General features: G+C 37.9%; 1 protein-coding gene across 9 annotated transcripts in view; it reads left to right on the top strand.

Annotated features, from left to right (window-relative positions):
* Window positions 1–26,031, top strand: part of PTPRM (protein tyrosine phosphatase receptor type M) — a 441,289-nt gene that overhangs the window by 391,074 nt on the left and 24,184 nt on the right. For all 9 annotated transcript variants that reach the window (XM_063166391.1, XM_063166383.1, XM_063166378.1 and 6 more), the window contains one exon: window positions 16,044–16,141. In XM_063166391.1, coding sequence (XP_063022461.1) covers window positions 16,044–16,141 — 98 coding nt within the window. The remainder of the gene's footprint in view (window positions 1–16,043; window positions 16,142–26,031) is intronic.

The raw sequence follows: 26,031 nt of genomic DNA, 5'->3' as shown, positions 1-26,031 counted from the left end.
TAATTTAAAAATCAGCATGCAATTTACAGCAAGCTCAAAATTATCTGGCTGTGATGTTTTTTGTGGTTTACATCTTTAACATGTTACTTTTAAGGTCAGTTGGAAAGTGGGTTTGTACCTCTAGTTCGTAGGAGTGAAGAACACTGATCTCATAAGTTTGTATGTTCTGTCGGGTTCTGTCTGTGGCCTGATGAAGAATCATGAGAAAGTTTATTTTCCCTCCTCTATCTGAGCTTTTTTATCATCACAACAGGGTTCAAAATACTCTTCTGCTTTTCATGATTCTCTGCCACATCCTGATAGATGCAATTGTTTAAAGAGTAGTTAGTGTTAGTCTCCAGTATCCAGGCTTCCTGACAAAGTACACTTCCAGTAAGATGCAGTCACTGTGTTTTGCAAAGGTGATAAAGTAACTGGGAATAATCTCCAGAACTCCTTTAGGACTCAGCATTAACTATGAAAGAAACACATTTGTTTCACATGTCAGTCTATGCTTCCGTGTGTTCCAGGGAAATGGTCACAGCACCAAGCTTGTCAGAGTTCAGGGTGCATTTGGGCAACACTCTCAGGCACACAGTGGGATTCTTGGGCTGATGTATGCAGGGCCAGGAGTTGGACTTGATGATCCTTGTAGGTCCCAGGATACTTTATGATTCTATTCTAGGTCAGCCTTAGTCACAAGCATGTCATGTGCCACAGCTTGCACTGTAGCCAGCCATGTTCATGCTCTGTTTTACAACACACTTTCATCAGGTATGCACACATCAGTGCAGCACAAGAGTTAAGCTGCATGCTTAATTCCCTTGATAGCTACTTTTCATCAATCTTTAAATAACTTTTCTCATCTTCCCTTTTCTCCTCCACAGCAGCTTTCGCAGGTGCACATGCCTATTGTTCTTTGAAGGAAAATATCATTATGTGAGTCAGTTTTAAATCTCTGAGGAGTTAGAATGATTGATATTTAATTTTCCTATGTTCTTAAGCTGCATTCAACATATCAAGTGTTAATGAGCAAATATAATTGTTTGAAGTGAAGAAGTGGCAAATTTAATCAGTTTGTAATAGACTACCAATCTGCTTTTAACAGAGCTGGGAGTTGCCTAATCACCTGTTTATTGAAGTGTTACTGTCTTCCATACTAACCAGAGTCTGACGTGCAGACTGGTAGCTTTCCACCTTGGCATTCACAGCATCCTGCTGCTAGCTTGAATTAGGGATGGAAATGTTTTTTAAAATAATTTCTTAATGTAGGCTTTCTCAACTAAATATCAAAAATTATTTTACTTCAGCTTTTAAGAGTAATACATTCAGAGTGTGCAATTTCAATTACTAAATTAATATCAATTTTCCTTTATGTGGTAAGTATAATGTGAGTGGTTGACTAAATTTACAGCTAATAAAGACTTTTGGTGATCTGCTGTAATTGGCATCAACAGATGGGATCTGCACCTGAGTCACCATGATTAAAAAGAATCCCTCGTTAAAAGCCAGCATATTGGGTCAGGCAGAACCAGCAGACTGGTGCAATTTAAAACTCATTATTTTGCTTTATATATCCCTTGTTCCCATAGATATAATTCTTCTTTGTGTAGGAGAATATTGAGCCCTTGTATGATCTGCTCAATTTACTGGCAGCTAAAAGTTACTTTTTTACAGAAGTTAGGTAATCAATTAATTTTAACTTGGTCCTTCAGTGAGAGCATTAGGGTGAATATCTGTACAGTGCTTATTCTTACACACAGTGCTGGATATTCTGACTATTGTATGACTTCTGATCCAGCATCTCACCTTGATTACTGAGCAGGAAAAAAATAATTGGCTTTGTACTTATTTGTTCCGTGTCTCCTGAAGCTCACGTAGTTTTCTGAGCTATGTTGTAGCTTCTTTTAGTGAGTCTCTGTCAAGGGTTTTGGATGCTTCCTCCTCCACAGCACCAGCAGCTGTAAATGATGAGTGACAAATGAATGTTAGCACAGTTCTACAGCATTACTCATGGCCATTTCCACCAAGGTAGGTTTTCAAGCAGGTCACTCGTGTGAAACAGCAGATATCTCACATGCAGGCTGCATGTCTTTATATATAAAGTATGTTCTTTTGTGCATCTCAGACTTTGGAATGCTCCCCACAGTTCATGTTGTCTCTGCTTTCTGCAGCACGCAGAGCAGCTGGATCTGAGATGTTTTGTGGAAATACTTCAGAGCATATCTTAATGACTGTAAAAAGTTTCTCTTGAAAATAAAACAATTTTAGATACAATGTTGCAGTGTAGCCTTTCAGCCTCTTTTTTTTCCTCTGTATCCAGTTGTAAAGCAGATGCAAAATTGCTTTCTGTATTGCTTATTATGGAGACAGACATCAAGCCAAGTTTCAGTCAGGAGGATGTTTTAGGTATAAGTTAGAAACTTTTGAAAATAAATATTTACAAGGAAAATGTTTACAGTCTTCACTACCAACAGCATAACGTTGCCTCTCTAATAACCCCTTTTATATTCTTTCTCTTTTCTGCAAAATACTTGTCTTTCTTCCACACAACTCTGTGTGCTGTGTGAACATTTTAATAAGGGTTTTCAGAAACAAAAACACATTTTCTTTCAAACCGAAACTTCCCTTTTAGGCATCTGAAGCAGAAATAGTGCATTAAATAACAATACTCTTAAATTCCTTGGCATGTTTTTTGTTTTTATGTCGCAAAAAGTTGTCACAACTACAGCAGTGTGGAAGCTCCACACTTCCCTTTACAAAGAAACTTTTTCTTCTACTTTTTTAGCCTTCAGATGAATAATAACATGTGAAATTACTTCAGGGAGAATTAAATAACAGCAAGGCAAAATAGTTGTCCACAATTTTTCAGTTTCATAGATGCTGTCATTTTTTTTCAGGATGTGAGACTGCAAACAGCCAGGCTGTTTTGCTGATATATATACTAAATGAGTGAATTATATGTACCTATATTAATCTTGAAGATTCAACTGGTTTTGCTGCTGTTCTTTACTTCTTAATCCTCAAAACATTAGAAAGGTGGTTGAAGCCATCTGTCTTCAGTCACAGTTATAAGCCCATTCTCAGCCCCCCTTTAGAAAGGTGAGGCTTTATAGAACCAAGTTCAGCTGTTTTGCAATAGTGGTGACAAATGAAAAAGTTACTTTTTGCCCCTACCTAAACACGTACAGAGGTAATAGACCCTTTATATGTGAAAGTGACGTCTACAGGTGATACTGTGAAGCCATGTGGTAAATTCACCTTAGCTCACTTGCTACCATTACCCATCAAAGACTCATGATTACTATTATGTCTGAGTATCTGTTAGAAATTTGTACTTTTACTGGTGTTGAGGACAAAAAGAAACAGTGTGTACTAAAAACTAGTAACCATCAAAGTCAATGCTTTTTGCAAGTTACTACTTTGTGGTGCATGAGAATATCAGAGTTTCTCTCTGACTCTTCATTTGTAATAGCAGGGTTTTGTGATAACTGTCAGAGGAGCTGTCTTTCACCATTTTCATGATTTCTGTATTTTTGTGTCTTTGTTGTAATCAGCTGTGGGGTAGTTTTGTTTGTGCAGGGAATGAGACACCTCATTCAGGTGGAAGGCATGCAGAGCTAGCATGGTTTTCTGATGCAAAGTTGGCTTAGGCTTTGTTGCAGTGTTTCCTTTCCCTGGATCTTTGTGTACAGACCAAGTGAAATAGGAACACTGTTAGAAAACTGCTGATAGGTTCATTGCTAGGTGAAGGCACTTGAATTTTTCACGTGTCTACATTTTGCATGTAATACATGCCCACCTTTCATAAAGCTTTGGAAGTTCTCTGAAAGTACAAACAAGCTCTAGATGTTATATAAATAATTACTTAGTATTTATTTGCCAGTATAAATTCTGAAATCCCATGCAGGCTTTCAATGGCTTGTCAATGTGGCTTGTGAAATAAGTTAGAGAAAATGATGATTTTTCTGTAGTCCATGGTCAAAGCCACAGAGGAAGAAAAAGCAATTCTGCCTATCCTCTTCCCCCCACAGACTGAGGTGCAGTAAATCAGACATAAAGGACTTCAGAGCATACATAGATCTCTGTCTCAAAGACAGGATCTTGGTTTGAATTCTGTGTTGTGAAAATCGGGCTAGAAAATTTAAAACAGATTTTTTCATATCAGAATAAAGAAGTAAGAGAAATTAGAGTCTTCAGTAAATAATTAGGGGCAAATAAGGCATGTAGGGGGATAGAACATAAGTAAATAAAGGTCGTATAGGAAGTAATCTTACCCTGTAAAGAGTTGCATCTGAGCCAATTATTAAGGATTAAGAGCAGGAAGAGTCAGTGCCTAGAGGAGCTGTCTACGAGAAACATCAAGAGGGTACGAAACTCTTGTAATAAGGAACCCTTGCAATGCAATGACAATAGAACTCTTGCACTATATATGGCAACAAGGCAAAAGAAAATGTTTCTTGGTTGTGATGTAGAAAATAGAAGATTGTGTGAAAAGTAGTATATTTTTCTTCTTCAAAAATATGTAACTTAAACTATATTCTGCAAACAGGGAAATTGTCATCTTTCTGAAACTCAAGAGCTGAGCACACTGTCCTTGTGAACCAAACACTTTCAGAAAAGAACATTATAAAGGTGATCATCTATTAGTGTTGCTCTGACTACTAATTGCCTATAGTATTCACTAGAATCCATTTTTTTGTTCAAGGAAGGTGTATACAGCATCAGCTGTACAAATTCACCTGCATGTCTGTATTTCAGAGGAAGGCAAATTATGAAAAGCTGATGTGTCATGAGAAGTTTTCCATCTGTGACAAAAAATCAGTCATAAATTGGGCTTGGTGGGGGGAGTACCTAGCAGCCAAAGGTGCTAGACAGAGTCCTGTTAACTCACCTGGTAATCAGTGAAGCCTAGTGCTAAAGCAGAAAAAAGGCCAAGAAATGCAGTTTGTCAGAAAAATCACGTAGTTAGGGCATCTTTTTTTCTGTGAAGTTTATTCACCAGATGGTCTTCAGCAGTCTGGAGGAAGAAGGCTTTTGGTCTTCTCATTTCCTAGATTAAAAAAAAAGTCGTGTAGCAAATTTACAAAACAAACTGTATTTCAGAAACAAATGTATCAAGAAGCAAATAAACTGGGGTGGGGTTTTTTTTTGTTTTTTTGGTGGTTTTGGATGGTTTCGGTTTTTTTGGAGAGTTGGGGTTTTTTGTGTTTGTGTGGTTTTTGGTTGATTGTTTTTGTTTTTATTTGGTTTTTTGTCTTGTAACCATATCCAAATCTTTGAAATCTGTCGGTTTTTTCTCTCTTTTATATCCTTTGGATATAAAACTGAAATCCCTTGTGGTGTTGATGTGGCCACCTATGCACATGACTGCCCAGGTGATTTCGCAGCACTGCCTTTGAAAACAAAAAAAGATACAGGCTTATTAGATTAATTTCTTTCCCTGTCCATCTGTGTTCTTCCATGCAGTTGCATATTCAGATGTAGACTGGAGATTCCCTCTGCTGTTTCTAAATCTCATTCTGTTGCAAGCACGTTCATGTATTGTGTCTGTACTGAGCAAAAATACACTTGACATGTTAGAATGGTATTCCTTGTTCACAGTGTACATCAAATACTGCAGTCTCCCATAAAATAAAATGAAAAAATAGAATTAAAACATTAACATTGCCCTTTCCTACTCAAAGTGGTAAAAATAACGAGGTGGTCCCCAAAAATAACAACAAATAATAGTGCTGAGTTTTTGGTTACATAGATTTGATTTTTAATCATAATTATCTTGACATTGAAAATATAAATATTGCTTTAAAATATCAAATTACATCTGTTTTTAATAGCTTTTGTACATATCTTGATCTGACCAATAGTTGTTAGATACTGACTATTTCTGTGAGGAAGAAATAAAAGTACCAATGTTCTCTACCCTTAAATATAAAAATACATTGTGAGTGATACATCTCACTCATGAGATACGTATCAGGACGATAAACTGTGACAGAAGTTTTTTCCAAGCATTTTTACTTATGCTTTAATGTAGACTAAATTATCTTGTTTGTTCATCTAGGTAAAGTCTTCATGTTAATGCACTTAAACTCCCAGCACAAGATTAAAAAATACCGCATCTGAATATCTTACTCACAGGCATGAGCAACATTCCTTCACAATAAGGTCCTTGGGGAAAAATAAAAGAAACAAGTAGCCAAAATGAACTCATATTTTTGAGCTAGAGAATAGTGATGATTTTATTACAATCTGATGCTTATGATTGACTCAACATGGAATAGAAAGTAGAAATGCAAAAGACTAATTAGGTTCTTTTGTCCATTCCCTAAGGAACCTTCTACTGAAGGGGATAAAATGATCTTAAACTTCTCATCCATCATCAAAATTGATTCTGCATTACAAGTTGATATGAAGAGCCCAGTCCAACAAGTCAATTACTTAAGATTTTTGTTTTGAAAATGCTAGATGCAGCATGTTTTTTACCAAAAAAAAATCTGTATGTGTTAGTCTTTCCAAGCTCAGATGAGCTATTTAGAATGAGTGATTAATAGGTATTCATATTTCCATGATGCAAATCATGCTTATTAAGAAGAATGTACAAATTAGAAACATAAACAGCTTTCTTGGTGGAAAACACTGATTCAGCAACTGAAACTTTCTGTTGGACTGCTCTCACAAAGACAGCTCAGGTTTGAACCATGGTCTCAAGCCACCTGGAGTAACCCTTCAGCCAGAGCTGTGACCTCGGGCAGAGAGCCAGTGCCTCTCCCTGCTATCCCATCTGATGTATTCATACCTGTATCTCTGGTTCCCAGATGAGTCACCATCATTCTTCTCACATGCTTGACTATAAGCAATTAAAATATCTGTAGTACATAGAGTGAAAGAAGGTCCATGTATGAGTGAGACTTACTTCTCTGTAGCTAGTACACTCTGTTGGAGAATACATCAAGGCCTCTAGGTACAATTACATTATTCAAAGCTTTCCTGTTTCATAGCAGAAAAACCTGAAGCACACTCTCTGCAAGCCACTGTCTAGCAGTGCTGTCTTAAAAGCTGCAAGGTAAAGATTCAAGGCTCTGGCATGACTCAGGTATCCCACATAGCCTTCACTAGGGAATTCCTCACCCCCAGGAGTGCTACATGTAATTCAGAATTTGGAAGATGCTGGATTTACACAGGCTGAGAAAATGTTAATGAGAGGAACAGACCATTTAACATCTCTGCTGTGGGGCAAGCAAACGATATGAAAGAAAGAGTTCTTCAGTTAGACTGGATGAACAACATTCACCTACAACTACACTGTTTTGTTGTTGGTGGGGTTTTTTTTTTGGTTTTTTGTGGGTTTTTTGGGGTTTTGGGGTTTTTTTGGGGGGGGGGTTTTGTTTGCCTTTTTTTTTGGTTTTTTTTGGTTTTGTTTTTGTTTTTGTTTTTGGGTTTTTTTTTTAGTTTCCTGCAGTTAAGATCAGAAAAAGCAGCTCTCTTGAGTGGCATAAGGGTGCATAGATGGACAGTAGTACTATGTACACTGCTTTTATTACATTCAGCTTTGTCTCATCTCAGGCTAACTGTTAAAATCTGGACAATTTCTGCTGCTGCCAGTTCCTCTGTTACTGCTGCAGTACTTCTGTGAGTAGTCAAAAGGTGTTGTGGAAATGTGCTATTTATTCTTTGGAGAACCATATGACATTTTCATTTTATTTTGTTCAAATAGAACAAACTGAGCTAGTATTGGAAATCCAACCATGGAGAAATGTCAATCAATAAGTGTGTAACACTTTATTAGATGGAAACTTAGCTGGCAGCATTAGCTGTAGTGGTATAAAAGTGTCTTAAATAGCACCTGTCAAGAGTGCACAAATAAAGTGTGGTTGCAGCCTTTAAAATAAGTTCAGCAATGATTTGTTTGTGAAAATGATGGAAATACTAACATGGAGCAGGAACAAGTGAGATGATTCAAGAATGGTAGAAGCTGTCATGTTGTGGTTGCCGTGTATTGTACCAAGACTGTTCAGGTCTTTCAAAGCCTGCCTTTCTTCTCTTGTCTTTCAAGGTGTGTTTGGCTTCTTATGAGTGGGAGGGGCATGAACACCTTTGTGCATTCATGGGCATTTTGTATGTAAGGCACTTCTGCTCAATGGAGCTCCAGTCCCAGACTGGCATTTCTAGATAGTACCATAATGCAGACAAAATAATGCATTGAGATGGGCACTGTTCCAGCCCTGTTAGATCTGTATCAATAAAGAAAATGCCATGTGATATTCCAGAGAATGAATACCACATTCCTCCATCTGACTAGCCACAGAATCATTGCAGAATAGGAGCAGAGGCAATGCCAACAAGAGAAATGATCCAGCTCTAGCCAAAGGCTGATATGTATGTGAATATACATACATTTAGACAATATGCATTTTCAAACCAATTATCTAGTTTTATGAAATGAGCAATTTTAAAGGAAGAAATCTCTGGAGTAATCAGTTTTATTATTGCTCAAAGGATAATATTTTTAAGTATTTCTATATTAAACTGGGAATTCAGAATGGAGGGGTTTTTTTATTTTAGCTATTTGTGAAACACTAGAATAATTTCATAAAATAGTGGGACTCTGGCTCCCCACTACTGTACATTGTAAATAAGAATGTTTTTGTTTTCTTTTTATTTTTAGAAAGAGATGGAGAATTTACAGGTCAATCTTCTCTTATTCTTCTTACTGTAAGAGGTCTAGTGCTGACTCCTTAAATGTAGGAGTAGGTGGTATAGAAAGCCAGCCAAAGCACTGGTCAGTCTCATGGGAGCTATACATAAAATTTCCACATGCTCCACACTCACTTAGTAATCTAAGCCTTGTTGAAAGCTAATGGGACTTGAAAGCACTTTGAACATTTCATTTTCTGAAAGCAAATTTTCACATATAGCAGTGTGCAGGCAGCAGGGCTGGCTGACTGGCTAGCTCAAAGCAGGTAGGATTCAGTTTGTGCTTGAAAATCAGCCAATTACTATTCACTGTGCTGTCCTTTGGCTGGTAATGAGAGAAAGCTGTGTTTTTCCAGAGCAAAGGATACAGTAGAAAGCCTCTATGTTGCCAGTAGCTGCACTAGGCAGGATTTGTCCCAATAAAGCATTTCAGCTTGCTGTATAAGCAGCATTTTCCAGAAATGTCAAGCTAACAGGATTCAGTCAGATCTGTTTCTTATTGACAATCCATCTAAGTAAGGAAATAATGAAAAGCACATTTTAAATTTATATCTCAGTCCTGATTAACCAATTTGAGTATATCTGAGGTGACTTACTGTTGAGCAGTGTTGCTGCATACTGTTTTTTTGGGGGCAAGCATTATAAGGTGGTATTGTTGCAAAAGGCCAAAAGAAAAATTGGCAGACTGGCTGCAACTCAGATATATCTGATATGCATGGTGTGTTCTGAAGCCTGAGTTCAAACTAGTGTTAGGAGAAAACAAACAATTCTATTTGTTTGTGAATTAAGTTCTAGTAGAATTTTTCACCTACAAATTGGTATCTTTTCTCAGCTGAGTATGAGGCCATTACTGCCTCTGCAAGCAGTTGGCTTCTCTCTGTGCAATCTCTGAGTCTACTACAATGAAAGAATTGTTAAAATAAGGTCTAAGTCTGAGGCAGAAGATTTTTCGATGAGAGTAACCATAGCCTCAGGCTTCCTTGCTAGTCTAACATACCTATAGGGAACCAGCCTCAGTGGTAAGCCATCCACAACTTTGTTTATTTATATTTTGTCCAAGGAAAGAGACATTTGTAATGAAGATTTTCTCAGGAAATCCAGCATAGCTGTATAATTACAATATAGCCCTGTTGAATATTATGTAATTATTAATACTTGTAAGGCTAAAGTTAGAAAGTGCTTTTCAAATATCATCACACTCAACATTGGAATTAAATAGGAATTCAAATTAAATAAAGGAGGGAAAAAGCAAAAACATGGGGTTTTTTTCTGCTCATTACAGGGGTTTTATTTATTTCATTGAGCTTATTTAGTGCGTAAAATGTGTATGACAACTAGAAACTAGCAATTAATAAATAACACTGAAGCCTTAGCAGCCAGGTTTTGCCAGTACAAATGTCAGTTGCTTTTTAGTGTGCTAATTCTTACAGTGACAGGCCTGTAGGAGACTTCAGGAAAAGTGCACAGGTGGATGGTACTGGGGTACCTTTTACCCTCAAAGCTCTTTTAGTTTCCGGAACAGACTTTGGAGGACTTCATTAAAGCTTTTAGAAGCCTTACAGGTTAAGTGACCTGATTCTCTTTCATCATCATTTCCTTGAGACCTAGAAACGCAAGAGACTGATCTATATGCATTTTGATAGCTAGTGATGAGCAGTGGGCCCATGGTGTAGTGATATCTTGACTTCAGCTTTATCTCAGATATCAAAATTGTTAATATAATAGGAACACACATATTGTGCCTATTAAAATGCTCTTGTGTAAACCTTTAAAGTTAAGTGTGTATGTTAAAATAGAAAACAAATATCTGCACTTATTTTGAGAGAGAAAAGATGCATAATCTTTGCCTGAGTTTTTGAAGTTTTAGCAGAGTTTTGTTCTGAACTTCACAGAGGCATTAAATCCTTAAGAGCTCCAGGAAGCATGAGTGAAAGTTCAATGCATGCCATACCATAAGTATTCAACAAGCACATGGTGAAGACTACCCCTGACAAATCAGATTATCAGCAATTGAGCAGATCTTCACATCACCTTTCATTCCAGAAACCAGCTCATTTGGGAAGGTGAAGATGATTCAACAACAGCTGTACTGCTGTGTGGTCATGGAATTATAAAAAATACTGAACCAGCAGTTTATCTTGCAGGTTGGCTAAGTCAGCACAACTGGGATCTGTACCTTTTCTCTATAGTAAGCTGACTAAGATAGAAAGATGAAGACACAATACTTTCTGAAAAAGTAGGATTCAATCTTAAGACTCCGTAGCCTACACCTGGTCACCTAAGGAGGTGTCCAGATTTGCAGAGCTGCTGACCAGTGCTGAGCTTCCCAGGAGGTATTTGGGAGACTAGCAGAACTGAACAATCATGAAAACTTGGTCACATAATGATGCACCTGCAAGCTCCTTTTGGCAAAATCTTGGACAAATTGTCTTACTGAATAGGAAAAAAATATATTCTGTTCACAGGAGATGTTCCCTTGCCTGCAGTCAGTGACATTTGTAGTGTAAAGTAACAATTAGCTGCAGTTTATTACATACTTTTTTCTGAAGGCATATTTATATCCAAATTCTAGCATGGTTAAAAGAGCAAATAACACATTCTTGTGGATTACCAGATCTCTGGACTGGCAGTGCAAATTTAAAATTTTTTTCCTCCTGTGAAATAAATTATCCTACTAACAGCTACATCTGTCCCAAAAGGTTGGTTAGGAAAACAAGAGTTGTTGAAAATTTTAATCTGCCGCCTTGTAGTCTCCTCTCCCAGTATTCTACTCCCCTCTGGTTTTATGCTTTTGAGTGTATTTTAGACAATTTCTGCTACATAATGGGTTTGGGAGTTTTTGACATTGTAGTTGCAAAGGGAATCATTGCTTTTGTTGTTATTGTTGTTGCCGTGCAGCCATATCTCTTAATAGGAAAACACTCGTTGTGTCTCAAGTTCATTTTGAAGGGAGCATACATAGTAAAAGAATGAGGGCTAAAATGCAGCTCCCCCTAAGTAGGTATATTAGCTAAGTGTCTTTCAGTAGTCCAGCTGTAGGCAGTCACAGCAGCAAGCAGCAGGTTTTGCTTCAGTAAAAAGTGGAGGCAGTTATCATTGAAAATTATCATTGCTACCAGAAACCACAGTAACCAGTAGGTGAAGGGACTATTTTATAGTCACCTCCTCATGCAGTGTGGTTGTGGCTGCTCACTGTAAGGGGTATTTCTGCTCTCTTTTCAAGATGGAATTTAGGTGCTGCAGGTATAAGTCTTTCATCTTGTCAGTCCCCTGCCTCTATTAGCACATATTTATGGCTCCCACTGCCCATGTGCTGTCTCTGGGGAGCCTTTGGAGCTTAAGGGTATCTGTTAATTTTCTGCGCATTTTTAACTTTAATATCTGTCACTGAACTCAGTCTCAGGTGGACCAAATGTTAGCTGGTGGATTTGACATTCTCTGTTAGAAAAATATTTTGGAAGCTATTTGTTCCTTGTCTAAGCTGCTTGCTTTTCTAGAAATTGAAAAATGACCCAGAGATTTAAAAGTCCTGTGTGAGTAAATGCTGTGTAGGCTTCAGGATTCAGGCTTTATTGTTTCTTCATGTGCTTGCTTTATTCCCTCCCTACACCTGAACACTTCTTCCTATATTCTGGGCTAGTTCATCATATTCAAATTGATCTCATACCCCCGTAGCAATACCAGTTTTCAGAAGCGGGTTTCACAATAGGAAGCAGAAATAGAGGAACTAGGAAACTGGTTACAAAAGCAGCTTTAAAAAGTCTAAACCGTTCATAAAAGCTGTGTGATGTTCCATTTCCTAATATGTTTTTGTTCCCAGAGCAGCAACTAACTGCTGCTGGTAATAGAACCAATGGTTGTAAAATACACAACCAATCGTTTCTGTGAGTTTTTTCAATAATGCATTTAATTAGCTAGGGGTTTGGAGGGTTGATTTCTTTTTCTTATCTTCCTTTGCTTTTCATCTTCTGGTTGCAGTACATTGGTGATCTCTTTTTTTTTCACAGCAAAGATCTTTGATACCAAGTACTGTACTGTGGAGCTAATGGGGTGTGCTGCAGGCTTTCTGTCGAGTAGCACAGTACCTTCTCTTCAGACCTTCTCCTCCTGCAAGGGGGCAACTGCTGAGAATAACCTTTCTGCCTATTGTGCACACTTCTGTTAAAATGATGCTTAGAACAATTAAAGCCTCTTTTCTCCTCCTACCACAAGTCTCTGAAATCAAATTTTTTAGTTCTTCAGGATAATAAATCCCACAACCCTGCTTAGCCTCTAATGCTTTTCAGTTCTTGCTGGAGACAAGTAATAATTTATTAACATGTCAGAAAATATTTTTAAAATGTCAAGAAGAAAATAAAAATGGGATATAGAAGAATTGCTAACTGAGACTTTAAGGTAGGTTTTGGGTTTTTTTTTTTTTTTTTTTGGTGTCTTGAACGTCAAAGAAGTTTGGAGGCTACATGTAAGAATTGGACCCAAAAAGCAAGAAAACATGTGAGAATATGAAGGGAGAGCAGGAAATCCTGTCAAGCACTTTTAATTATGGTTGTCTTATTTGGCTAGTAAGATTGACAAGAGCATAATCTGCACTGCAGAATAGGACATTTCTTCTAGAAGTACACTTAAAATCAAGGTTGAAAACCTTGTTATAGCTCAGCTCTTTCTCTGGCCTGCAAAAAACCATTACTTTTCCTAAAGAATTCTTTTTCATGTAATTTATTGTCTTTTTTTCTTTATGGAGAATGACAAGTTCAAAATCTACAGGAATAAATTAGTGTTTAGAATCTCTTCCCAGATGTAATTTGTGGTTTCTGGATTTAAAATGTAGGAATCTTTAAATCACAGCACAAATTTCACAGCCTGTAGAGAAAAAAAGAAATCAGGATTAAATTGTTGCAGGTTATTCCAGAGCTGTCAAAAAGAAATGACTGTTACAATGTAGGGCCCAACTGTCGTGTATCTCAAGTGAATCTGTGGGAAAGAAAACTGAATTAATATATAAAGAAACTTGCTACATTGCCTCACAGTTTCTCAAAGATTCTGGCTTCTTGTGAGGGGACGAGACCTGTGTAGATGTGTAGACCATGTATCTTTTCTGCAGCATTACCAAGAATATGCTCAGATTAAATTTATTGAAACATCATACAGAAAATGTTTGCTAGGAAGACAGAATGCAGGGGAGCCGTCTAGATTTTCTCCATTAAACCAGGGAACTTGAAGCAACAATGTTGTGGGTTTTTTGTCCTTGGTCAAGCATAGTGTTAATAATGTGTCATGAACTTGCAGGCTTTTTCCAGGACACTGCTCTGTGGAAAACCACCTTTCCCTAATCCCACTGTTAGCTATGCTCCTTGAAAGAAAATAGCAGCAGTAATTGAGCCGAATATTTGCTTCAGATTTGAGAGGAAGGAGGGAGCTCTACAGCGACAGTATTTTCCTAGAGTGAGTGGAATACTCTTGATTCCTCATAATCAGTAGGAGAGGCTGGCACAAAACCTTTCCAGTGCTGTCGTGACTTTATTGCAAAAGAAAGCTACATTGAATCCTAGAATATTAAAACACAAACAAGCTAAACTTCCACTAGAATATGTACTAATTATATTGCTGTGACATTCAAAATTGCACTTGGACCATGGCTGTATTACATATCCAGGACACTTAGATAGAAATAAAATGCTTGCTGTAAATTTCTATATGATGCAGAGCAATTAAAGTATTGTTGAAATTCAGAATAAAATCTCACAAAAGTATCACCTGTTCTGTGCTGTTAACTTAAAAAAGGAAGGTGTTGTTTTGCACCTATAATGTCAGCTTGAATTTAGTAATTTCAGAAACTGTAGCTTGAGTTTCTGCTGTTAATTCTACTCTTAAGACCTTCTGACAATTCTTGTGTTCTAACAGTCATCGTTTCCTGTTGTTTTAAATGGCTTTTTCTCCTGTCCCATGACTATAAGGAAATCTATGAAACTCATAATATATGCATCATTTTTAAAGACAGATAAAATAAGGGGGAGAATACATAGCTTCTTTAAATGATCTGTGCAAATTATGGGTGGAAAAATTATAATTTGGAATTTCTGTAAATAAATACAAATTTTTAAAAATTCAAGAGTTTTAGTCTATTACCTTTTACTTAAATTTCCAATCTAAGTTATGTCATAACTGTGATGTTATTTTCCTAGTGAGTTTGTTTTGGTTTGCCTATAATATCAGAATCACAAAGTCACAGAGTGGTTTGGGATGGAAGGGATCTTTAAATACCATCTGTTCCAAGCCCTCTGCTGTGACAATATAGTAATATATTACTATACTTTCCACTAAATGTTTGATTTCAGAGTGAATATTTTATTTTCGAAGGGAGATCAAAATACACAACATGGATGCCAAACTGCCCTAATCTGTCAATATATGGTTTGGTAATGCTTGAAGAGTGTTGGCTTCTTTTACTAAAGGAACATTAGGGCGATACATTATCCATTTGTACTCCAATTAGCTTAGATTTAAGTCATTCCTCTAAATAAGCCTCTAATTGTTTACTGCAATGTGACAGTTCAGTAATGGATTCAGTATGGATGTTAAGCTTATAGTTTATATTGTTTACTCTTACTGGCTCAGTGATTTTAAAGCACTGGTTTCAAATTGGAGTGGCACACCATGCACGATGGGTAAGATATGTAGGCTACAAACAGACAGGACCAGGTGCACACAAAGAGATGTGGTTTTTTTCTCAACATTTTTGCATTTCTGTAGTGTTTCCTGTGAGCTGGTACCCAGCTTCAGCATGATACTGAAGGATGCCCTGTATGTTCATGAACAGAAGCACACAGGGGAAGAACTGCAGAGGACCTGCTGCCATGGCACATCAGGTTTCTTTGCTGCTTTCCCCACTGTTTTCCAAAGTGATACACTGCAGCAAAAAAACCTATAACTTCTGCCTCACTTCAGGAACTACAATTTAGGAGTTGGACTAATTTGATGAATAGTGTACACTAAGAAAAATATTAGAAACCAGGAAAGGCCACATACTCCATTGAGGCTCATTTCATTCCAAATACACCTTCCCTAGGTTATCATCCAATTGCTAAAAGAAAGAGTGATGTTATCCATTTTTTATAATTCCACTTCTGGGTATTATGGAGATAAATACCTAAGTGCTGGAGAACTTTCTTTCAGAACACTATTTCAGGAGAAAAATACTTAAATGCAGATAGGTAGGATGACAGAAAAGAAATTGACCGACCCTAAATGAAAAATATGATGATAGTGATACGAATATATGTGTACAGTCACGGTTTCACAAAGTTCCCCAGAGACAAGGTTCCAATCATGAGACTTTCAGTAACCTTTCATTTGATTTGTTGTTTCAGGACCAATGCAGGAGACAATATATGACTTCTGGAGGATGGTATGGCATGAAAACACAGCAAGCATAATCATGGTTACTAATCTCGTAGAAGTGGGAAGGGTAAGTGGATTTTGTACTTAAAAATATGAAAGACATCTAAGGTGTTTGCTTTTCAAAATTAAATAACAGACCAACAAGGTTCTTACATACTAAGTATAGCACATAAAATATGTATGACTGCCTGTGCTGAGAGGTTCATTATCAATTATTTTTAAACATGCCTTGGATGCTTGGCTTTGTTATCATTAGCACAATGAAAAAGTAACTGATAAAGCTGCATTCTGTACAGCAGAGTCTGCAAAGACTGACAAAGAGGGGATATGTTTGTACATATGTGTCATATGTTTGTACATATCTGAGATATACCAATTCTCTTAAGAAAGTCAGTATATTTGTTGGAGAACAAGGTATGGAATCATCTCTTTTTAATTTTTTTAAGGAAGGCTAAGGAGGCATCATTCTGAAACTGATGTCTGAGTAGTTAAAGAATGAAGTTGTTTCTTGGTATATTTGTCTAATTGGTCTGGCTTGTTTGGGTTTTCCTTCCTGAAAGCCTTCTGGACTAAAACAGAAAAAATTAGTTTTACACATTTGTGCATTGTTTGTTGGTTGGGAGGTCATGTTGGGGAGCTGGGTAGTAAAGGGAGGCTTGAGTTACCTGACTAATATTGTGTAACTCTCTTTCTTTGCTTGGTAACTGCTAAAGTAGGCCTCCTACTCTAGTCTTTATGCCTAATTTTGTTTTCAACAAGTATTGAATGGAACCTTTTTCTGTGTTTCACACAAATGTCAGTAAGTGAGTCTTTTCATTTACTGCTTTGTCTGTGCTCTGCTGTCTTAGTTCTCATCTGGGATGTTTTTTTAAAGAAAATTTGCTTAGGAGTTTGGCATATAGCTTTCATTTGATATGAAAAGAAATCCCACTGCTTTTATGGGAACTACAACAATTATTGTAAATCAAAGTGCTGAAATAAGAAGTCAAGTGCACACATCTTGGTTTGAGCAGCATGGTTTTAAGAGATGTTTTTAATTTCACACTGGTGCAGTGTCTGATACTGCCTCTGCCCTGTGGCATTTGCATTAGGAGAGAGCACTGTTTATGTGGTATGAGTTAAAGTCCTTTTGAGCAAGTCCAGTTTTACAGTCTCAATTTATTCTTCCATATGTCCTTTGTGAACTGATAATATAAATCCTAACAGTCAGGTATCTGTGTGCTCAAGCCTGCTTACAGATCAGGTGCCAGTATTATTTTTAGATGTAAAAAGATGGGAATTGTGACTGCAATTAACACCTGCTGCAGGAGCACATGTACGACTAATTGCAGAGACAAAGAGGGATCATGGAGGCCACTTTAAAAATGCAGTCCCTTAAGTGAGGAAAGGTAGAAATAGCTGGATGGTCACGTATCAATTCAAAACAGATGGATTTGTAAGAATAGGAAGCTCTCCAGCAAACCTCTTTGTTAAAGCTTTATACACATTCATAAGTGCCCAAGCGAACAACTTTAAAAGGGATGTTTTCTGGGTATGAATAAACAAGCCTGAGAGCAAAAACAGCATTCTGCATGAAACCACATGCTGTTTTCCCAAAGTCAGTGTTTGGAAGTGCCAATTAGAGTGAACTGTCAGATGTCAGCAAGGGATACACCAGTCTTGGTGCCAGTGCTGGCAGCCTCTGCTCTCAGCATTTAGGTGCACAGCACATTCCCACAGCAGCAAGGAATGCTTTGTGCCACCATGGAGATTTCTTCAGGGTGCAAGAGTCCTAGTAGGATACAGATCTGCAGCTTTGTTGTTTCTGGCAGTGGTAGAAATGACTTTGTTCTCACTTTCTCTGGAGGCCAGCATAGGTGAAATCAGAGAGCAGAAATTGAAATGAGCTTTTAATGGAAATAAAATTGTATGAGCCACAGAGCAATGCACTCACTCCTCCATTGGTGTTTTTGTGCCACTCCCAGAGCTGGAATCATCAACAACAAGGAGGCAAATTGCAAACACACCATCTGTCCCGCAACCCCTAACACAAGCAGTGTGCCACCTTGATTAGCAATGATTTTAATGGACTTTTGGTAGCATTCCTGTAGGGCAAACCTTTATAACCTTCCCAAACTTGAGGTTTTCTATTTCTATTGCTATCACTGCTAGAAGATTTATAGGGGTTTCTTAGTTTTACTCTTTAACCACGTTGACCCATGGTAAGCCAAGGAGGAAAATTCTTTTGCATTTTTAGGAAACAGGAATTTTCAAAATTTTACATGTTTGCCACACGGTGTACGGCCGTCATGAATTAATCATTGAGGGGGCGTATTTGTATTTGTTTTCCAGTACTGGCTGGATAGTCATTAAATCAGTGCTAGGAACTTGCTTCTTGCCCTGGAGCATTATGCATCAGGACTGTTTTAATTGCTGCTGGAGGAATCACCATGAGGCTGTCCCTAATACAGGCACCTGCTGCAAATGACTCAGTCCCCCATTACCCTCCAGCAGGGTCCAGGTACATCTGCCAATATCTGTCATTATCTGAGGCACACTTGTCAGAACTGCACATCCCTTTAAGCTCTTGTGTGTTCCAGTGAGGGACCCTTGTCAGTGTTTCTGGCACCTGCAGACTGCTGTGCACCTGGTATTTAAATGGCACCGAAATGTGTTTTGATTGTTTTCTCTCTTTAATGAACCCGCCTGAGGGACATTTAGCTCTTCATCTAGTAGCCTGTTACCCAGTCACTCACATTTACACTGCTTGTGTGGAAATTCAGAACTAGCTTGAGCTGTTACACTAATACATCTGCCAGAAGTCTTACCACAAAATCTGCAGGGCTCCCTAAGGAGAGTTTTGTACTGATAATTTAAGCTAATGATTTCTAAACATATTTAGTCAGTTTTATGAAGACCTCATTAGAATGTGACTGTTTATTAAAAATCAAAATGAGGTCTCACAGTCATTTAGAAAAAGCATTGCTGAGTTGCATGAATAGTTCTTTGATAAAGGATGATGAAGTGGTGCTTGTTAAGGTTGGCCTAGGTTGACAACAACTTTTACCAAAAAAACCTAAACAAATAAGCAGCCCTTGAAGCAACCTTGAAAAAAGGTCTCTGTCTTCTTCCTGCTGGGATCAACAATTTTCCACTCACAATGAAGTTCACAAAAAGAAAATGGCAAGTAATTAATGGTAATGATCCAAGAACCAGAATTTTCCAAGCCACACACTAATGGATAAAAAGCATAAACAACAATCAAGACTCATACAATTACATCAGTGTGACAACAAGCTGTTTCAAAGTAATGTATTCTGGACTATATTGATGCAAGAGGCCTATGTACCCATGTCTGTAAGTGGTAGAGGAACTGAATTGAGTAATTTCAGGGAGCATCTTTACCTGAGAGATTTAGCATAATCTGGTGGATTATTCTGTAAGAAGCAAACATTTTTATCCAGCAGTGTAATGATGTTACGATCACCCAGCATGATCATAAAGTAGACACAGAAGAACGTCTTGCTTACTCCAAGAGACCACTCTGGAGGGCAAACTCCCAAAGACCCAGAAAATCACTGGGAACGTGATCAAAGTGTTTATGTACCAGCCAAAATCTCCGATGGTTCTTGATTTTGTTTTAGTGTTTACACACACTGAAACATTTCTGTTTTCCTTGAAGAGGCATGGTGGGAAGATTTAGAATATATTCAATTGTGCCATCTAGCTGTCACACCTCCATCTTTGCTCTTGTTGGGTTGGTACTAGTACTTAGTTGGCATAATCAATCTTGGCATGTCACATTATTTGCCATTTATCAATAGTCGCTTTCTCTCCCACTTGCTTTAGGCAGAAAAAGTTTAGTAATAACTGATTAATAAATGCTGAAAAATTCAAAATGCTGCAAAATTCAGTGGAGGTGGTTATAAATAAATGCACTGCAAGGACTTATGATTGTCTATTATGCTTTTAATGGAACAAAGTATTCACAAACAAAATCACTATAAATAATTATAAAAAATAAAACCTCACCCCAGGAGCGTAGTAATTACAGTAATTAGAGTTTCTCAATTATTAGTCGGAATTAGAAAACAGCCAGTGCTAATAGTGTTAATAAGCACACAAAAGACCCTTTTTGTGAAAGGAAGCAAGGTTGACTACAACAGAATGGATGTGACACAAAGGGGAATGAAGGTCAGCCACGACCTGGTAAACAGCCCCTGTGCCTGCACCCACACCTTTGTGCTACCCAAACTGCCTCTCCCTGCCATCTTACCCCTCAGGTGTACTTCCCTGATAGTCATTTCACACTCTTCCCAGGTGACATTTCCTTCCCAGGAGCCAGAAAGGCTATATTTGCATAGGGGAAAGGGAAGAATACAGTGGTGGTTTAACTTTTCCTTGGCTTGTTCTCCTGGACCTGTGCTTGACATGTTATGTATGTGGCACTTCTCTGCAAAATTTGGGATAATTCTGACTTTTCATGATTAAAGAGTTCCACATGACAGCGAGGAGATCCATACAAGAGTCTTCTGACAGAGGGAATACCTCCTTGATGCTGACTTGCTATAAAAAGAATTACTTGTAAGATAAATGGTGTCAGAAAAGGACACCTAGGAAAGCCTGTTCTTCCTAGGAAAGCTTGTATGGTCACAGCCCTAAGCAATTGTATGTTTCTGTCTTTGGGTTCTCAGGATGTGCAGCACTGGTCAGCATTCAAGAGACATTTCTTAAACAGATTCAAATATGTTTCTTTAACAAATGAAACCCAAAAGTCTTTATGACAAACCAGATCTTCTTCAGATCTACTTGATAATTTGTGTTATTGACAGAGATTATGCATCCAAGAAAGACTGCTAAATAAAACCCTGTCCAAGACTTCTTACTGGAAACAGTAGGGGGAAAAAAAAAAAAACACCAAAATCTTCATTGGAAATTTCAGCAACAAAAAACTGTGAAACTTCCAATGGACTTAACACCTATGCTTAGAATGAAAATGGACTTTTTTATCACAAAGCTATTGCAAAGTTTGTACTTATACATTTTACAAGTTTTTGAGAATCTTCCATGAAGATGCTTCTAATAAACAAAGGTAAACTCAAATTGTATTTTAGATTCAGATCACCCAATATTGTGATCTTGCAGAGGTGAAACACAGTGACTCTTGAGCATGTCTCACAAACAGCACGTTTGTATTCAGTATAAATGGAAGAACACTCTGTCTAATTGAAACTCCCTCTAAATGTAATAAGCCAAATTGCCTACACTGGAATTAATTCAGGATGCTGGTGTTAATGCTCCTTAGGAGGTGTGCCAAAGAGTTTGTATGCACACTGGTGACTAAGGTTTCATTTCAGCTTTTCTAATGAAAGAAAGAAACCACATTTTATAAATAAGAGGGGAAAGGTTTTTATATTAATCTATTTGCTTCCTCAAGATAATTCTAGTCCCAACTTCTTAAATATATAAATAGTGTCCTTCCCTCTCCATTGAATATTTTTTTTCCTATTCTTGTTTACCCTCCAAAAATGGGACTGGTACTTATGGTACATCAGCACGAGGTGTTATATTCTGTTGTTATACTTTTGGTTTCATTGTAATTCCAGATCTCTGATTGAGTAGAGGACAGTTTATACTTGCACAGAATATCAATGAGAAAAACAGAAAACCAATCAAAATTTAAAACTATTGTTAATCTTTCAAGTCAGTGAACCCTTCTAGACATCAAAACAGATTTCATATTTCTAGATTTTTAACCAGAAATAGTAGGTTTACATTACTGCATTATACATAGTAGGGGAGGAGCCCTTAGGGAAAATTTAATTTGTTGTCCTCCAGGAAAGAGAAGGAAGGACTCTTTGCATTTGTCTAAAAAAGATGTGCCCAGGTTAGCAGTGTTAGCATCATGAAACAGAACATCAGGCTAGAGGCATTCAGCACTGTCCCATGTCATGCACAGCAGTCATGGGTTCAGCTCTCAGTGTTTTGTTCTATTCTCGTCTCCAGTAAAAGCTATGTTTCAAAGAATGTTAATCAACACAGATTAATATCTCAATGCTTACTAATCCAATTGAGATAATTCACTTAGAGAAATAAACAAAAGAGGTTTAAGGATACACAAATGCACTGACCCCTTTGTTGGACTAACTGAAGTGCCACCAAGGTGTAGGATGCAACTTTAGGTGAGGTTTGCCAGGAGGGAGGGCTTCAGGTTCTTACTTGAAATGTCAGAGCTAGCAAAATGGCTTCATAACTGCAAATCTCCTCACCTCAGCAGTCTCTTGAAATTATCTCTCAATCTCTCTGTGAAAGAGAAGTATCCTGGAGGCACTGACACAGTTTTACTTTACCCAGTAGAGTACTATGTAGAGCTGTCTAAGCTAACATCAGATGATCAGGTTTTAGAGCCAGAAGGCAATCCACTAAGTAGGTGGTGCTCTGTACCCAGCTAATGGCATCATTTTGATCTTGGAATGGAAGCATGGTTCAGAGCACAGGTTCAATGCAGACACATCAGGTTCTTGGAAATACAGGATCTGAGAAACAGACCCATGATTTCACAGTTGTGTCAGGAATTAACACAGGCTTTGAGGAGCTCTAGCTAACCATCCTTCATCTTGGCACAGGACCACTCTTCTCATGTGTTCTGTGCTCAGCTTTTCTTCTCCAGGGCTGTACTGAGATGCACAGAATTGCCTAAACATAAGCTATGAAACAGAGACAATCCATATTTCTCTGTTGGTATTAACAGTGGAGGAAGGAACACTGGAACAGCTTTACCTTGGGTTGCTTTACCCTAAAGCTGCTCTTCTAGACCAAATCTTCTTTATGGTCAAAAGAAGGCCACACCATGGGTTGGCCTGTCACCTTAATTTCATCTAACCCACTCTGCCAGGTTGATGGCATGCTAACACAATACTGAGTCTGAAGAACAAAGGGTCACACTCATTTTGTCAGGTGGAAAGCATTTGTTTATGGCTGCTGCTGGGCATCTCCAGAAAGCCAGCTCTTCTGGGCAGAAGCTGAATGAGAGTGCACCCACCAGGCAACTTAGGGCTGCACTCTTGGGGCAGCCCAGGGCAGCAGAAGGTGGAGAACTATGTCAGCTCTGAATCATCCCAAGAAGAAGTTAGACTGAGCTGGTAAAATTCATGGAGACATCTCTTCCCACCCTGGCAGCTGTGAACAGCATAAAGACTTCACAGAGACCCATTCTGATGGTGCCAAACAGTATCTCAAATATCGTATTTCTCAATAGTCTTCCACACCTTTTGTAGAAAACTGTAGAATGAGGTATAAAACTAATAACAGACTTGCTCAAAAGCAAACAAAAGAAAATGAAAAAAAAAGGAAGACTGGGTTTTATCTCCTGTCAAAGGTTGTTTTATAACACATAAGATGTTCTTATATTGTAATACATTTTTTGTTTGAAAAGTATTTAAATAAAAATACTTCCAATTATTGGATGTACTTTTAGTTCAAGTCAGCCAAATAAAAGTACCTGTTATCCGAGCTACATCTGTAAAATCTGTTTAAAATTTTACCAGTGAGCATGGTTGGCTGTTTCATTTTATAGCCAAGAGGTTTTACTTCAAAATTTATGTCTGACTTATCGTCATTACTTAGTTCAGGATTAATTTTAGATTAGAATGTATAATAGTGCTCTTCACTAATGACAATCCATGCAGGGCATAGTCAGTTATATATATCACCCCTTTGCTAAGAATATTTCAGAATCAAAGGCAATTGGAAACTTTGAATAATCAGTGTTATTTAAACTGTTCTGTATGGACTGCAAAGTGTATTTCACAGCCAGCTCACATATTAAGTCTGTAATATTGCTCCTATTCCAACATTCTAGGTAAATGAATTACTGTCCTGACTTTCCTACTGCCTTTAGCTACATGTGTCACATTGCCAAATGGTTAAATATACAGCTTTGGAAGTCACAATTTGTGTTCATTAGCCATCCACAGCCTACAATATTTGTTATATTTAGAACTAGCAACAACAACTTTCTACTTTCATTTTTAATTCTGAGTTTCACACGTGAGACTATTTTACAGGGGGATGGAACTAGACAGTGGAAGTAGGTAATTCTCTTCTCCAAATTTCTTAAACTATTAGCAAAATAAACATGTTTGAAACAATTGGACAGTGTACCTTGGGATGAATAGATTAAACCAGAGCATTTTCATTATGTGTCTGGCAATCATCCTTTTATCTCATCTTGTGATGAACATCTGTATTTTTTGGCATGTTGGTGGGATATAAATGTGGGGTGTATGTGAACAAACTCTCAATTATAATTCTGCTCAGATGAGATTTCAAAATTATGTTTCCTGTTTTGTGGACGATACTTACAGTTATGGTAGCAACGGTGTGGGAAAAAAAAAGATCTAGTGCATTTAATATTCAGTTCTGGAATCATGTATCAATTATTTAGTTAAACCTTCTGTTAGCAAGGCTTTTTTGTAAAACACGTACCAAATGTTTATAAAATGGAAAATAGATCCGTCAAGTTATGGTAGCTAAAGCTGTGCTAAAAAGAAAAATTGAACATATGCTACCAGCAGTGTTTCTCATATTTAATGAGTAAAACCATATTCTATTTTGTTGCAATTGTCTTTTCTTGTACAAATAAAGGCCCTGATCCAATAAGCATTTATAAATGTGATTTTGATTTACACTAGTTCATCTACTTTTCTCTTTAAGACACCTTTGCATTTATTTGAGTGGTCCTAGAGGAGATGGGAGATGGATATTTAAGCCTTTTCTTGACTTTTGGTTCACCCGGAGTCCATGGAGTTCTCAGGTCCAGAGCTCAGCACGTGCAGAGCATTGCAGAACAAGAGCCAAAAGTAGGAGAAAAGCCTGAATTAAAATAAAGTTGGGCTTAGGTCTTTTTTCCTCTGTTAGAGAGTGAATCATCAGTTGGTCTGTGGCTCTGACTTAATTCTGGCACAGTTCCCATGGCTTTCACAGCCCCTATTCCACTTGGGAGAGTTTTCAGGAAATTGTGTTGTCATGGATCCTTCTGCTCAGCTCCAGTCTGCTCCATGCCCAAAATCCCCTTTGCAGCAGACTAAGAAATCCCTGGTGGGCCCAAGCTGCATGAGGCACAAAAGGCTATAACTTCTGTGCAACATCTCCCAGTGCTTCCCTAATTATTCCACTGTATCATCTTAAATAAGGTTTAAAAAAGAGTGGAACCAAATCCAGCAGCTGAGGCATAAGAACACAGGGACTGTGCTCTTCTAAATTGGTCTTTCTCAATTGTCCCTAGTTCTTAGCCATAATCCAGACAGTCTGGACTTAGCAAGTTAGAAATAGATCTGTTTTCCTTCAAGGAAAGAGCAATTTAATTCAGCCAAGGTTGCTTCCCCTCCTTGCAATTGTTTATTTTGCTAAACTAGAGCTGTTTCAAGGATGGCAGGCACCCATCAGAAAGAAAGGAGGCTAAAGTTAGCAGCAAAGAGAGAGGTGCTGATGGGCAGTGCTGTGCCTGGGATCACGGCTCCAGCTGCTCCCTCCCTGCCTGCAGGCGCCCCTCCGTGTGGTTCAGGTTCCACCTATGTAAGGGATTTGTGAACAGGCAGGAAAAGGGAATCAGCTCCAGAGAAGGGGTTGTCAGTGTGTTGCTCCAGCCCAGAGGCAGTGTGAATTGTCTAACTCTTCATGAAGAGTCAAAAGGTCATCTTAGCCATAGGTGGGAAAACCCTGTTTCAGAGAGTTTCTGGCAATGGCTATAAAAGGGTCAGTTTGCTGGCCTAAGGGATTTGAACAATGTGAATTTTCTGGATTATTTTAAGAACACAGACAAAACAATGAGCATTCAATGTCTTTCACTTAGCTTCTATGAGAGGATCTTTGGTAATACATCTGAACAAAATAAGATCTGGATAAATATCAAGTAGATGCAATAATAGCAGCAGTAACTACTATACTGCTTGCAGCAATGTATAATGCTTTTGAAAT

The sequence above is a fragment of the Melospiza melodia genome, chromosome 1 (assembly GCF_035770615.1).
Source record: "Melospiza melodia melodia isolate bMelMel2 chromosome 1, bMelMel2.pri, whole genome shotgun sequence".
NCBI lineage: Eukaryota > Metazoa > Chordata > Aves > Passeriformes > Passerellidae > Melospiza > Melospiza melodia.
This window is presented reverse-complemented; position numbering and strand designations above follow the sequence as displayed.